This window comes from Corvus brachyrhynchos, unplaced genomic scaffold (genome assembly GCF_000691975.1).
Source record: "Corvus brachyrhynchos isolate BGI_N302 unplaced genomic scaffold, ASM69197v1 scaffold175, whole genome shotgun sequence".
Taxonomy (NCBI): domain Eukaryota; kingdom Metazoa; phylum Chordata; class Aves; order Passeriformes; family Corvidae; genus Corvus; species Corvus brachyrhynchos.
Genome location: NW_008238448.1, coordinates 6,931,283 through 6,947,080, shown reverse-complemented (window position 1 = coordinate 6,947,080; position 15,798 = coordinate 6,931,283). Strand labels below are relative to the sequence as shown.

Sequence of the window (15,798 nt, the reverse complement as noted above, 5' to 3'; positions counted from 1 at the left end):
ACATCATATCATATGATATCTATCAGCCTCCTATTCATTTGTGATAGTCACTGTCATTATTTTGGTATTTAGTTAACACTGTCTCTTTCTTTTCCTAGAGAAAATGCTGGCATAAAATGAGCTACAAATGCCACCATACTTTTGAACTAGAAATGTAGAAGCAAAATATCCTCTCTCCACAGTGTATAAAATTGCACCAAACATATATGGATCAAAACAAAAATCTTTCTAATTCATCAAACAACCTTCTCAATCATGCAGTGTAAATTTTGTTAGCAGGAAAACAGAATGAAAAAAATCCTGTTTTTTCAGATGCCTACAATCTCTTTCTGCTGCATCTAGAACCAGGCAATGTGGTCACTGCTGTTGTTTCATTTGTGCTCTGACTGTTTCCAGTGTCCAAACAGTGCAAGCAGCACCAGAGTGTACACGGGGATCTCCGTTAGGGATGCATCAGCACCAGTGTTATCACCATGACATTCACATGCACTGCATCTTGCAGGAACTCAGGGGTGCTGTGAGGAAAGCCTTACCTTACAAAGAGGACAGTGAGCCTCCAGAAAGACTCTTCCCAGCTGGGTCCTGGCACCACATCTGCACACAGTGGTAACAGATGGTGAGGGAGAGTCACGTTGAGTGTGAAGTGGAACTCCAAATCAGCAGCAGTCACCAGTGTCAGCTCACGGATTACCCACGAAGATGTAAAGTCAGGAGTGAATCTGACAGGAAAAACAGAGATGGTATTACCTTTTCATTATTGGGCTGAATTTAATTTTCTGAAGTCACACTAATACCAAAAACACAAATAATATGACAACAACAAGAAGTATGAAAACTAATTTAATAGTATTTAATAATAATTTAATAGCAAATTTTAATTATTAAAATTACTTTAAATATTGCCTCATTAATAATATTAATAATTTATTCATCTAATAATAACAGTTCAATAATAGGAAACAATATTATTTATTAATATTTTTTAAAGCACAGTTAAATAAAGTGTCCACAATCTGCTTAAATTGCGCAGGTGGCATTATGTCATCTTAAATCAGCAAAATATGTGGGTTCATTGTTACTCTTCACAATACTCCTACTACTGTGACTTGTTTTTCTCTCAGATTTGTCTTTTCTTCCACTTCCCTGACCCACCTCCTTATTCTACTTGATTGCTAGAAGGTATGACTTGCCTTTCCAGTCAGTAGAGGTAAAATTGTTGTACAGGAAACCTCAGTTACTTTAATACAGTAAGTAATATTAACTTTACTTTTGCTTAAGTCACAGTATCTTTCACTCAAAAACAGTTTAAAAAGAATCAATTTTAGACTATGTGCAGTGTTGGGAAAACATGACTAGATTGTGGTCAGGCTACGTGGAACAAGTTTAGAGAATAACAAGCAAATAAAACATTGTGGCAACTCTTTTGCTTTGATTTATTACTTCATAATGCACTGATAAAAGCCTGTATGCTGCTTTTTAAAAATAATGGGTCCTATAAAGAACCAGTATTATATTATTCGTTTGTTAGTGTTATCCTGAGGGAAACGCTTACTAAATTTCCATTCAAAATTTTGTGTGTGGTATGCTATTGGAGTGTCTGCTCCTGAAATTAATTATTTCAAATTTCCACTTCAGTTATTTTGTCAGCAAATTTGTCAGTGCTTACACAATGCTGATCTCCCGTGATGAGTTCTGACCCAGGAAAAATTCCTGACAGTCTAACACTTCAAATCCGTATCCTTGGCAACTGTAACCATTGATTTTCATTGATGAAATTGTTATAGGAAGAGGCCCAATATTCTCTACTTTGAAGTTCTTCGTAATGGATAGAATTTGCTTGCTGTCTTTCAGTTCTTAAAGGGAAAAAAAGAGAGCAATTATTTTACAGTGCATAAAAATTATTTTCTTACATTCATAAATAAATTTCTGGTTTTACTTACAATCAAATAAAAAAAAAAACCCATGTAAGTGACCAAAATTTAATACAGATTGTTTTGCAGTAGTGTATTTCTAAAACTTTTAACTACTTTCAGTCAGCATTTTGAAAAAACAGAATCTACACTTCTCAAGGCCAAGCTCTTCAGCTTTTACCAATCAGTTTACGTAACATTAATGTTCTGTGTCTGTATCAGTGCAGACCAAAGCAGCCAGCTGCACAACCAGAGACCTGTGTCTCCTTACTCACGTCGTCTGCAGTCCATTAGTGTAGCTTCTGGCACCTTGAATCGAAGGGATCCCCCTGCACCAGGGAGTCTTCCGCCTACTTTAAGCAATTCTTTAGCTCCAAAGCCTTCTACACTGACCACATCCAGAACGGTTAAGTTGTTTCTACCATAAAATAGAAATCAAGCAATCAGCCACTAAAGCACAAATTAAGTTTGCAAAATCATGGCCTTGGTCTCTAGATGCCAAACCAAGACAACAGTGTTTCAGGAACCAGAATCAGTGGCCAAAGCGGAACAGATTTCCCCTAAACAGAGACAGCATCACTCCAGAACCAGTCACTAGTGAATTTCACACAGTGAAGGAGTAAGTTTAGTGACCACTGCCACTGGGTAGCAACTGCGCCACCTAGTAAAAATGATTGCTTCTTCCATAAACTCTCTTCCTACAAAGATAACCAATGTTTGGCTGCACGTAAGTCTTACTGGATAAATAACTCCTATCATTACAGAGTTGAGTTGAAAATAGCAAAGCCATGCAATGTGTTTCTCTCTCAGCTCAAAACTGCCTCAGTACAGTCACATGCGTTTTATAATCTTCTGACCATATATCAAGAGAATTAATGACTGAGACATAAGGCACAAACACATTTTAAGCAATTTTTATTAAATGAGAGACATTCTGACTTCCAAATTTTGACCATTTGTCTATGTGCCAGGACTTTAAAAATTCTTTTTTACATTGAGTTGCTTGATTCTCACTTACAGCTAAAACTTGGCTTACCTGATTAAAATAAGGGAAGCTACTCTTTTGTAGTCAAGAGGTGTAAAAATTACACCAACTTTTCTGGTTTCCAGTGGCTGTAAACTTAACCAAAGCATCTCAGAACTGCATTTCTTGCTGATAAGGTCCTCTTGATGTGCATTCTGTTAAACAAAAAATGCACTTCTCACTCACAGAAAACATGTGTGTTTAAAGATGTCAATAAAGCAAGCACTGTATCACTACTTAGCACCACATAGGATATTTTTGGCAAGGTGTAGAAACTGCTAACTAACTTATACCAAAGTCTTTCCTTTTGACAACATAAAACATAAGATAAGATTGTTTATTTGAGAAAAAGTTCATATTACTGCACTTATTATGAGGAATGTATTACTTCATTATTTAAAACAGCCTTTATTAGCTCAGATGGAAAAGAAATTATATAGTGTCTTTCATAGTCAAGGAATCCTGAAACACTTCACGACACAAGAACTGACAGTGTACTAATTGCACAGGGAAATGTGGCAACCATTATACCCTCAGAGTATGACTTACAACTTGATTGAAGTGAGAAAGGGACTGCTGGCAAATATGCTGATCATTTGAGTCACTGGAAAGAAGCCAAAGTGAATTCTCTACTATATTAATTGACAACCAGAACTACCAGAAGTTCACTTAGTCTGGAAATAATGTAAATTTTTGTTTGGTGGTTTTTGGTTTTGTCTTTGTTTTTTTTTTATACCATTGTTTATTCTTTCTGCCTTCAAAAAATGAAAATAGCCCTAAAACTTGTTCTTCCAGAACTAGGAAAAGGGGTGATCAGATACCTATAGCAGTCAAAAACCCCATAAACATTCCAAAATGGGCTCCTGCTTGGTTGTTTCTCAATTCATGGGTGTTGTACTTACAGCTTTTCTGATCTTTTTCAGTTCAAAATTTTTTTATTCTTAGTCTACTTTATGAAAAGCAACACACAAAAACTATCAGAACCTGCATTTAATAGTTAGTATTTATAAAAGCAAGCCATGTATGGCATTTTCAAACTTCACCATGTCACTCCCTACGAAGACATGCATGCACTCAAACATGAGCCTAACAATTCACTGCACAAAAAAACTGACTAGGGAAATGATGACAAATGCAAAAGCTTAAATATTAACAACTACTGATTTGGTTAACAAGCCAAGATCTGTCTCATATGTGCTGAACACCTATCTAAACCATGCATGTTCCCCACAGCTCTTCAAATCTAATGAAAAACATGTATTGCACACACTGATGTGAAGATCTACAGCTATTCTTCCATTTGGTCAAGAGTTTGGTGTGTGGGACTGTGGAAGCTCACTCCTACCCCTATGCTACCTTCCCTTTCTCAGAGTGTGCCTACAGGCTAGGATTTACGAACTGCTGTCTCCTCTCTTTTACAACAACTCTTACAACTGTTGCCAGAAAGGAAAGGTCAGCTTTGATTAGCGTTGCAAACATACTCTTTTCTTTTTACAAGGTACAAATACTTCATTAAGGTCTTAAAGCATATGTGCAGAAACATGTATCTACACAGGACATTAAAGACAAAGCTGCAGAATGCCCAAGCAGCAAGGAAAATACATTAATTCTGGGCTTTTGCACAGAACAGAAGTCTTAAGAAGAAATTCTCCAGGTATTCTGGATAGTACTCTGGTCACCAGAATATGCCAACATCCCTGATACAGCATTTTCTTTGTTTCTGTCACCCATGACACAACAGCTCTGGGTTTAAGCACAGCTCAGCACTGGTGTGACACAGTCAAGTGTTACCACACTCATGCAAAAATTAGGCAATGGGAACCAGAGAGAATCATGACATTCCAAAGCTGAATCCAGGAGTTGCAATGGCATGAAGTTGAGATGCAGAAATCCCGCCTCCCTCTCCCTTGAACTCCATGACATTATTTCCCTCTACTGAGAAGATAACCAGCCAGCTCCTGACATCACTGACTCAACAGCCCAACGCTTCATGGTCAGCCTGGAGCTAAGTGTGAAGTCCCAACAACACATACACACACACTTCCAGGCATGCATGCACTTCCTCCCTACAGCTATATTCAAAACAGACTCATCAAATGCTGAAAATAATTAACTGCGAAGATACAGACCTGACAGGGAATCAAGAAAACACTGTGAAAGTGCTTTAAATCACACTTGGGAACAACCCAAAAGTAGCACAGCTAGAAAAAGCTTTCTCTAGTGTGTCAGACCAGTTCTACCAAAATTAGCCATCTTACCCTGTGAGAACATTCATCCATTAGCCTGAATTCGGTGGTTGTGAAATTAATAGCTTGCACATTTATGCCGAACCTAAATAAACCAAAACAAAAAGTTAAGCACTTCAAACCCAGCCTGTCAGAACTGCACTGACTTATTTTTACATGCTGGCATCTATTCTTAAATAAAGCCTACTTTCACAATTGCATTTTGGCAATGTGAAATATGGTGGAAATGTGGGTCTGCATTTCAACAGAATACACTGCAAATCAGTTTTATGTGGATTCCACACATTTGGAACACAGACAAATGGCTGGGCATTTAAGGTCTGTCAGTGTAGAATATTGTAAAAGATCACAACCAAGAAATACAATTTCTAAGCCACACAAACACAAATTCCCCGAAGCTTTTTCTGCTCACCTAACTGTTAAGAAATAATCATTATTAAATCTCATATAATTTATTCAAATATCCCTCTTTCTGCTCATTATTTGTTTTGGATAAATTCCTATTTTCTATCACATAATTTGCAAATCAAATTCACTTACAGCAGTTGACTTTTTTGCCTAAGTGCAAATTAGAAGCATTTGACATTAAGTTATTAAAAACTGATGTAAGAAAATCAACAGGTAAAATGTAGATTATAGAGGACTAATGGACCTCCAGCCACTGAATTGAAAACTCACTTGTCACAACTGTCTATGACTTTAGCTTAAAAAGAACCAGTTATTATATGGATGTGATTTCTGGTAAACTTAGATGATCTGGAGAAATGAAAGTGTGCAAATACAGAGAAAATGTAATTGCAAACCACTAGAAAGAGTCTATGTGGAAATCATATTTAGTATGCAAACAAATGCAGCTATTAATGTGCATATATATATACAGACATATATATGCACATGCATGTACCTATGTAAAGAAATGAGGTTAAGGAAGCAATTACACAGGGATTGGGACCCCAAGTAAGCAAGTTACACCTAAGCACAGGAGTAATCCCACTGTCTCAAACCAAACAGTCCTACCAACTGTAACATTTTTTCAAAGTTAAGTGTGACAGTCAGGACTTACTCTGGCGAACTTCAGCTCACTTCACCAGGTCCCTTTATTGTTCAAGCTCTTCTCTAGATTTCTCATTAGATAATCTCAATTCTAAAACAGAAAGTCCAAACCAACGCAGAAACATTTACTTAGCTGACCCTAAACATTTATGTTGAGGTTCCTCCCTCTGGACCTGCATTTTTCTTCCTGGTTCCTGTTTCCTCTTCAACCAGGGTTATTAACCTAAGAAAAGGCTAAGAAGAAAACTTTTCCAGGTGGGACGGTTCAGATGCCTTCTTTTCACTGATCTGTCTACAGACTCTGTAAGTACCAACTAGCACCACGAGGAGATACACAACCCCAACTCTGTAAGTTGCTCACCTCACCCAGGCAGCTTGCGCTAAGCCTCAGATCCTAGAAGATGACAGACTTACATCTGTCAGACACAAATTTGCTTAAAACATGTTCAACTTGTGTTTTATCAATGATGAGGTACATTACAACCGCATGCACCTTACAGGGAACTGCCCTGAACAGGGCTGTATCTTCCAAAATGGATCAGAACATAATCCCCACCTAAGTTACACTTTGAAAAACCAAAAAAAAAAACAAAAAACAAAAACAAAACCCCAAAACACAACCAAAACCAAAAAAACCCCAAAAAACCCCAATACATAACAATCATAAGGCATAGCAAATAAGATCTTTTAAAAGGGAAAACAGTATCCTGAGATAGTTATTACCATTTGTTCAGCAGACTCAGTGAAGCTTGGGGATCAGGGTAGTAAGAAAGAGGCAGAAGCTGCAACGTAACTGGGAAGGATGAAGGGTTTCTTAGTACGAAATATTTTACCTAAATAGTTTGGAGGGGAAAAGAAAGAATTAAAAACTACATATTTGAGAACTGGTTGGTAAAATAATTCAGCACTGGTAATATGATATGCATTTTCAAGGGACTTCAATCTGGCTTCTGTCTTAATGCAGTATAATCATACGTGCACAAGACTGCATGGAACAGCAGGACATGTCACCACAATGTCATAATTTGCAAAATCAGCTAAGAGTGCATTTCAAACCACGTGTGCAAAAATACAGACCGCCTCCGCTCCTCAAACAACCCTTTCATTTGGATTTTGATTTATGCAGGCAGATGTGAACAAAGCTCTTGCACAGAAGAAAGTGAAGTTAGTGAGGTGCCACCCTTTCTTAGAGAAGTCTGAATGGAAGCAGGTTATAAAAATTACTGTAATGACTAACCATTAAACTGGATAAATGGAATATTAAGGTAATTCACAATATGTGCATATGAAAACTATTTCCATATGACTGGTTCTGGCCTAGGCTAGGTTAGTAGAGACCTAAATCTGACAAACAAGAAAGAAATAATTGTCAGTGTGGCTGGAAGATACATTGCTCTGTATCTCTCATAAATGTTTCACACACTTCTGTCACACAAGGCAGTGGCATGAGGAAGGCCATCCTGTAACCACATGCATCACTAATGACAACACACCGTATCCCTGGTCCCATGTTCAATTATTTTATCACAAGCATGTGAATTATATAATAAATGCAAGGAAAGTTTTAACAACTACAAAAAATTGTTTGTTAAGACCTACACTGCTTTACTCCTCTCCTTGTACTATAATATTACAACTAGGAAGCTAGAAAACTTATCAAAGAGCCAAAGGGATACAAACCTAGTGTTTTAAATTAGATCAAAACACTAATTCACAAGCAGTATGAAAATGCTAAGCAGCACCAAACATTACCCACAGACTTTATAATTTAAATAAGCTCAGAAAAATACATCAACTCAGAAAAAAGCGTAGGAACAACCATCCTCACCATACTACTTTTAACAGCTGTGGCACTGAAGTTGAGTGTAAGGCCAGGCTCTGTAGTCAATCGTGGCAAGAAAAAGGCAAAGGAATCCTCTTCAGAGTTCTTCTGCTGAATAAAGCGAGCTGGTCCTAAAATACGTCTCCTGCTTTATCGGCAAAACCAGAAAACTTAGTTAGTTTGTATTCTTTTTTTTTTTCCCCTTTCAAACAAAGAATAACAACAACAAGACGATTTGCCAGGGCCTATAATTGCATCAACTAAACTTTCCTTGAAAATGGTCTCTACAAAATAAAGCCCATAAAGCTGTACCCCTTAGCAGAGAGTTAGCCTAACTTCTGTGTATGTAGGCCAGGGACTAAAAACATTGGAAGACATTCAAAGACCCTAATCCTGAGAAGACTGCTACACAACCTGTCAATGAAGGATTCAGGCAACTCCATAAATGCTCTGGTAAAACATGCTTTGACTGCCTTCATGCCAGGCAGCCCTGGTGAGATGACTATAGTCAGAATATTATTTACATTCTCAGCTGAAAAGCTTACTTATGGCTGGCAGTGCCTTGAAAGGAACACTGGGAGTGTCTGGGGTGCACTGAAACTCCACATGCTTTGAGAGAACTAACGTAACCGTAGAAAATGGTCCAAAATGTTTTGTTCTAATTAAGAATACTTCCGAACAGAAATATTCTTTCTTACAACACTGTCCTGGCTTGAATTAAGAACCTCAGCAGATTCTGTACAGACCTGCATGCTTCCCCACGTCTTATTTTTTGCCATCTTTCATAAAGGTCACTTGCAAGCTCGGAATCCACGTCCCAGGCAGAATGGTCCAGAGAGAGAGACTTCTGCCAAAGCAGATTTGCTAAAAGGATAATGGATAGTTCAAATTTTACAGAGATAATATTTGCTCCTTCCATCAACCTACTTCTGAACATGAGTAATTTGTATCTGCAAAGAGTCCAGACCCAAAACAAAAAATGCAACCCACTTTTCCCCTCCAAAGTGACAATATGAGAGGGTATATATATTATTTTCCACATCAGATTTGCTTAAGGAAATACATCTGCAAAACCAAAGTAACTGTACATGCAAACAAGAGTATGGGTATTGCACAGGCTTTGTATGCTCTAGTAAGCCCTTTTTTACTGCTGCTATGTCTAATAGACGCCACTGAAGAGTAACCAGGTTATCAGTAGCCTACACAGTACTCTCTGCTGATGGCAGTAAAGTATCAAGATAATATATTACATAGTGGTACAAAAACGGAGTAGCACGGCACAGCAGGGAGCAGAACAATTCCCACAGTTTGACCAAAACAGTCTTCTCCTTTTAGCTTCTTTTCTAGATGCTGATAATTTTCTCAAATTCTTAAGATAAATTGCAAGGCTTTACATCAGTCTAAAGATTAATGCCTTTTAGAAAGTTACACTCATTGGCGCGAGCATTTTCACATAGCAGAAAGAAGTCAGAAAAGCAAACTTCCTTTGAAAGAAAACAGAAATTATTTATTTTGAAAGTGTATGTACTTTATTCTACAATCCTTAATGTTTAAAGTATTGAATTCAGATTGGTGATTACTGGAATAATCCAACTACAATTTCTTTAGGTCAGTATTTTCAGGCTCTTGCATTACACATTTCTGTTTAACAAATACTAGTATCCTAAAGCAGAAGGCAGAATACCTGTATATAAAGATCTCATTATCTGCATTATTAGAACAAAAATAAAGTAAGCAACAAGGATTTGGTTGTACCAGCCATATTCCTTTATACAGATTAAAAAAAAAATACAAAAAAGCAAACATTTGCTTCTAAGAAATGTACCTAAACGTGCATGTGTACCAGTAATTGTTCAAGTCACATGTGTCTGTATGTCACCTCAGTTCTCCTTTTCACATTTGACTGACTACTATTGCCTTCCTCACATCCTCACACAAAAATACATTTCAGGAAATGTCATCTTGAAAACACTTCCAGGAGAGCACTTAAACATTTAAAGCCCATGGTACCAGCTGCCTTCTGAAACTCCCTACTGCACAGAGATTAAAAACCACGGTTCTGAATCAGCTTTCAACAGATTCAACATACTTTAGGCAGTATCATGATGTGTAATACCTATCGCTGTATTTTGGTAAATGCCAGCCATGTACTTAAAACAGCTCCCAGTATTACAGTATCTGGAGATAAATTCCTCAGTTCCAGAAAAAAGTAAGAGCCCTTCTTATTGTTTCACATGATACAGTGTCAAGGACGCTGTCTTATAAGCCTGATAAACCATCTTTTGCAGAAATCTATGGAATTATTGCTGTGAGAAAGAGATAAAGAGAAGGCCTTCAAATTTAACTCTGGATACAGGAGGATATTGGTCAACATTTTTCTGTTTGTTTTTCATCAAAGAATTCCCAGGATCTGGGCCCAGGTTATGCACATTTTCTAATAACTCTGAGTCAGTGGACAGTTTTACCATTCTACCTCAATATCTCTTGAGAAAATGTGTATAAAGAAAGAAAAGGGCAATACATCACCCATGAGAACTCATCGGAGAGTCTTAAATACTAAAACTCAAAAAAAAAAAATGTTTCAAGATAGAACATCAGCTTGGCATGTGCTATGGAATTAGATGTCTGAAATACTGCACCATGTACTCAGTACCCTTAGCCATTTACATGGTCCCTGAAAAGAGGGTGTTTTTAAAAAAGCGTAAAACTAAGTGCTTGTATAAACAATCTCAAGATTCTCATTACAAGTCCTGCTATATAAAATGAATTTTCTACAATAAAACTACTGTCAGATGCAAAAAAAAAAAGCCTAAGATGAGCCTACCTGAATCAGACTTTCCCAAGTAGCACTGAATATCACAGTGGGCAATTGCTTCAAAATTAAGACCTCCCTGCTGGAAAAACAAAATAAAAATATGACAAGAGAACAAATTTCAGTTTCTCAGCGCATAATTTCATAGAGTCAAATAAGAGAATTAAGGCCTTGAATTAAGAGAATTAAGTGCCAAGAGACCTATAATTCCATCGCTGTTCAACTCTGGGGACTTAACTTCTTAAGCTACAGAAGGGTTTAACAGAGTGGTCTGGTACTGAGCCTTTCTTTCAGGACTAAGGAACACATTTTCTGGCCTGAGAGAGACTCTGCTGTAGTTGGGTTTGCAGTGCCTAACAACAATTCAACACACACAATTGAATACAATACCTTGGACACAGTCGAATATATCTGCAGAGGTATTTCAAACATCACTCCCACATTTGTGGACAAACAAATACTAGAGAGCACATTCGTTACAGTGTCTTTCACACTGAGCTTCAAAGAAAATACATTCCAGCAGCCTGGAGGTAGAGTCAGAGGTTCAGCAAAGTTCAGAATCTAAAAAGAATCAAACAACAGCTGAATTAAAATTGGTACATTTACTGGTGCAGGTGATACCTTGAAGAATGTAAACGTTCTTGCCCTTTGTGCTTTTGCTGTTACTACATGGTGATACGTGCCTATACCCAACCCATACAGTGCATATATGCAAATCTCAATATCAAAATATTAAAAGAGTCATTTAGATGCCTACATTATGTGCTTATTCATAAACCAGATTTGCCTGATTTGAATCAAGCAGTTGTGCGAGTAAATTATCAGCTTCAAAGCTCATCTATGCACTAAAGACTTCCACTATAAAGAAATGCTGAATCCTAGAGAGCACAAACACACATGCAACAATTCTGAGAACAGAGCAATAATCTATAATTTGATGCATCTGTAGCTGCAACTCAAAGGAAAGAACAGTTGTTAATAAAACAATACAAAACTAAGCAGGACAGTGAATAATGCCTCTTGAGACAGCAGCCTAATAGTTACAGATGTACACATACCTTTATTTTCAACTGATTCCAACCAGCTCTAAGAACACCAAGTTCTTCAAAGAACCTATTCCTATGTCAAAGGTCCGTATCTTTAAATCAAATACAAAACACTGTACAAAGAAGAAATAAAGCTCACCTTTACTATGTTCTTTGTTTCTCTGGCTATGAAGACTTCATTCAATTCAATGCTGAAGTAAAAATTATTTGTAAACCATATGGACCAGTATCCTGAAGTGTTATGGTGTGGCTCTATATGAAACAATGCTGCAGAAGGATCTACATCAAAATAGCTGTAAGAAAATAGAGAAAAAATATAAATACACCTGCTATTGTCCTTGAATACATAATAAGTGGTCCATACAAAAGAAGATACCATAGCATTCTTGCATAATGAGGCTCTTCTAAGCTTTTATGGAGAAGAACAAAAATATTTATTTGGGAATAATTACATATGAGAGTAAAAATTCACAAGAACCATGTAAAAGAGGCAGGCAAAATTTCTACCCTCTTGTTATGCTATAGTACAACATTGCCTACTGCTTTGCAATACAGTAGGCTGGGTGAAATTGGCAAAAGATGACTGAAGAAAGAAAAGACTTCACACTTTTTCTAAAACTATCCAGCTTCTGCGTTGCATTAACAAGGATGCTGGAAATTTTACCACAGACTAATCAACATGTATACAATATGAGCTGCTAAGGCGTATCTTTTTACTGGCTCCTGAAATTGTTCTTGGGATAGAATACAGAACTATTGCTTGAAACATGACAGGTCCATTTTGGCAAATGACACAGCAACAATAGGAAGAAGCCTTTTCACTGACCTTGGAATCGTAGACTGACAAAGGAAGTTACCTTCATCTCTTAGAAGTAAGGTACAGTATTTTCATTATAGTATCAGTGAACGTTAACAGACAAACAAAAACCCACTGTCAACCTACCCTTCCATCACAGGACAGAAAAGACAGGCTTTGAGTGTTGTAGTGCCTTTCAAAAGACTGTTCTCGTTGTTGTCAGAATAAAGACTTCCACTGTCACAGGATGCAGCTGGGAAAGAGCAGACACATGGAATACATCATCCAGAAGCATATCTAAAATTATTTCATGCGAAGATTTGCAAGAAAGGAGAACCTTTGCTGGTGCGATACTCACACAGAGTAAAGCACCTAATTGTTTGAGTCCTGATTTTCAGAGATTTCAAAACTTGCCTTAAATATTCATGAATGCTAAACACCTTCAAAAAATACACCCACAATAAGGCTGTGAAGAGCTACCTGACCAATTTTAACCACGTGTCACTGGCACAGCATTCTTACTAATGAGAACACACTGCCTCCTTTTAATAACTGAAAACCTGCTCTGAAAAAAAGAATCCCTGAACATAATAGTCCCTTCTTTCTTCTTATTCGCCCATGTTTTCCCTAGGAAAAACATGTCTCAATGTCATTATGAAAGCAGCCTGTTTCATAAATGTTTAAAGTCTGTACACTGCAGTCTAGCGGCCAGAATAGGAAACAGGCTGGAGTCAGGAATGCTTAAATGCCAATCTCTGCTCTTCCACAAACACGTCTGCTCTCAGGCAAACCTCTTCAATGGTCCTGCCAAGAAATGTCATAGAAAATGACCACCCAAGCACAATAGCCTTTTAGAAAACATATTTGAAACAGAAAAAAAACATAAAAGGATGTTGAAAAAGCATGTTCAATAATTATGCTTATTGTAAAATCAGCTAACATTGTAGCAAATGTCTTTTCCCCCTTTTTCAAGCACGTATAGCTTAGAGCCTTCAACCAGCATAAGAGGAACCACATACACATAAAAATGGTGGAAAAAACTAGCAAAAAAATTCATCCTCTTTCTCAGTGAAGTCCAGACAAGTTGATTTTGAGATCTTTCAGGGTCTCTGGTGAAAAAAACTACCCCTTTTTCAGCAATCAAATCCTGTTTAATTATATGATCTCTAAATATATGTAACCTGTACCTTTACAAGAAATAGAAGCAACTTTTGTGAAGTTAGTAGATGATGAGGATAGCAGTACTGGCTCAAATTCCACAGGTGATGAGTCTTTTTGTGACAACTGACGTATTTCCTGCATGAAGACAAGACAAATGATTTTTGTGGCAGTACTACCACTATTAGTTTTGCAGCTCCTGTATTAGTCTATCTTCTTGTCAAATTTGCAAGCCACCATCTGCCATTTTCTCATATCTTCTAAATCAACACATGAATTTTTATTCAAGCTAACAGCTCTTATGTTTAAAAAAAAAAAAAATTCATCACTGAACTACAACATGTCATCTCAAGGATCTATTAGACATTTGGGCACACTTCAAAAATTTAGAAGTGTGACATTTGCCACCAGCAAAATCAATCTGCTATTAGAGAAAGCTAATTCCCCAATCAAATCCAACACCCTAAATTATGACTTCCCAAAGCCCACAATTACCTGTATATGCACAAGGCTGTTTCCAGAATGCATGATATACACATCTACTGATGAATGACCTGTCCAAAAGAATGAACACCAAGGTAAGCTCACCAAGGACGGAAACACTCTTGTTTCTTCTCTTGTCAGATACGAGAAGCAATCCCAGTTTAAATTTTAACATCTTTGTGTGACAGATACCCTTGCTAAAAGGAAGAACTATTTACATCTTGAGCTGGCAAACATTTGAGAGAGGAGTAAAAATCCACTCAACAAGATTTTTGGCCACAAAGATGCAGGCAAGCTTTAACAGGGAATCTTCATTATCCCCTAAATCCTATCTAGAGCACAATTCCCCCCTTTCCTAGGGGCAGGGAGACAGGAGTTAACAGCTGAAGGGAAGAAGAACGGCTGGTGATGCAAGTAACTTTCTACAGGCCAGTCTATCAGTAGCAGGAGAGGGTCCAGTAAAAACTGTTCTGTATCACACACAGCTGAACAAGATCCTGCCTCACCTGCTTTAAAATGCAAGCATTCCCAGGAGACAATGTGAAGCCAGATTCAGTGCTTTGGGCTCAAATCAGGAATGGTCCTATCACCCAGCAGGTGGAAAACTATTGCCTAAAGCAACAGGAGACAGGGGTAACAGCTCTCACCTGCTGATAAGGCGGTACAGCTGTGTTGGGGAACCACCCTTGGTCACTGGCAAAGCTATGTTTCCATCCACAGGACAGCAGGAAGATGTACAGGACCAAAAGAAGAGCAGCAGGACAGAATAACTTGTGTTTTTGTCCTTGCTCATGCTTGAATTAAATCAGTGTATGCAGGCTGACATGAAAGGATGCTCTCCCACCTGACCAGCCATGATTTCTAATGATGTATGTGCTTTGCTCAGCTGCTTGAAAGCCAGACTGCAAGTGCCAGCTTCCAAAAGCAGGTTCAAGGTGTTGCTTATGAGCTCCACATACCCCCCAGCTGCTTAAAGCACATACTCTTAAAGCACAAGCTCTTCAGCCTTTCCAACTGGTGAGTTCCCCTGTGCAGCCCTGCCTACCTGCTGTCCCACTCTAGGTGCTAACATCCCACCAACAGCTAATCCAAAAGGCTTACAGGACCAGCCTCTAGCACAGAGAGGACTTATAGCTGCACTATATTTAACAGAAAACAGCCCTAAAAGCATATTTCTAGTACTTTAACCACCAAAAGTGTTAACAGTGAGCGCCCTTGACAGAACAGATGGGAACAATTTTCTACCAGCATCAGAATAAATGTAAATCCACGACTCAACAAAGCCCTGGCATCTCACTGGCAGGGAAACTAGGTTTGCAGCGGGTATTTCAGTTTCAGCTCTGTGAAATATCACAGAACAGGCACAAGGGAAGCAGTACATATTGTGGACATTTTCTTGTGTATATTGTATCTATTGTTTTGTGACTAGATTTTGAAATGCATTTCTC

The 15,798-nt window shown here is 37.8% G+C and overlaps 1 protein-coding gene across 6 annotated transcripts in view; it reads right to left on the bottom strand.

The window, feature by feature from the left end:
* KIAA0922 (KIAA0922 ortholog) overlaps positions 1-15,798 on the bottom strand; it is a 73,911-nt gene that overhangs the window by 16,812 nt on the left and 41,301 nt on the right. For 3 of the 6 annotated variants that reach the window (XM_017736809.1, XM_017736808.1, XM_017736810.1), the window contains exons 8-21: positions 14,363-14,421; positions 13,897-14,005; positions 12,857-12,962; positions 12,053-12,206; positions 11,258-11,428; positions 10,880-10,949; positions 8,802-8,919; positions 8,062-8,203; positions 6,957-7,066; positions 5,193-5,265; positions 2,947-3,089; positions 2,186-2,328; positions 1,667-1,853; positions 534-719 (exon numbers count right to left, since the gene is read on the bottom strand). In XM_017736809.1, coding sequence (XP_017592298.1) covers positions 534-719; positions 1,667-1,853; positions 2,186-2,328; positions 2,947-3,089; positions 5,193-5,265; positions 6,957-7,066; positions 8,062-8,203; positions 8,802-8,919; positions 10,880-10,949; positions 11,258-11,428; positions 12,053-12,206; positions 12,857-12,962; positions 13,897-14,005; positions 14,363-14,421 — 1,771 coding nt within the window. The remainder of the gene's footprint in view (positions 1-533; positions 720-1,666; positions 1,854-2,185; positions 2,329-2,946; positions 3,090-5,192; positions 5,266-6,956; positions 7,067-8,061; positions 8,204-8,801; positions 8,920-10,879; positions 10,950-11,257; positions 11,429-12,052; positions 12,207-12,856; positions 12,963-13,896; positions 14,006-14,362; positions 14,422-15,798) is intronic. The other 3 variants (XM_017736806.1, XM_017736811.1, XM_017736807.1) reach the window with 2 other exon arrangements.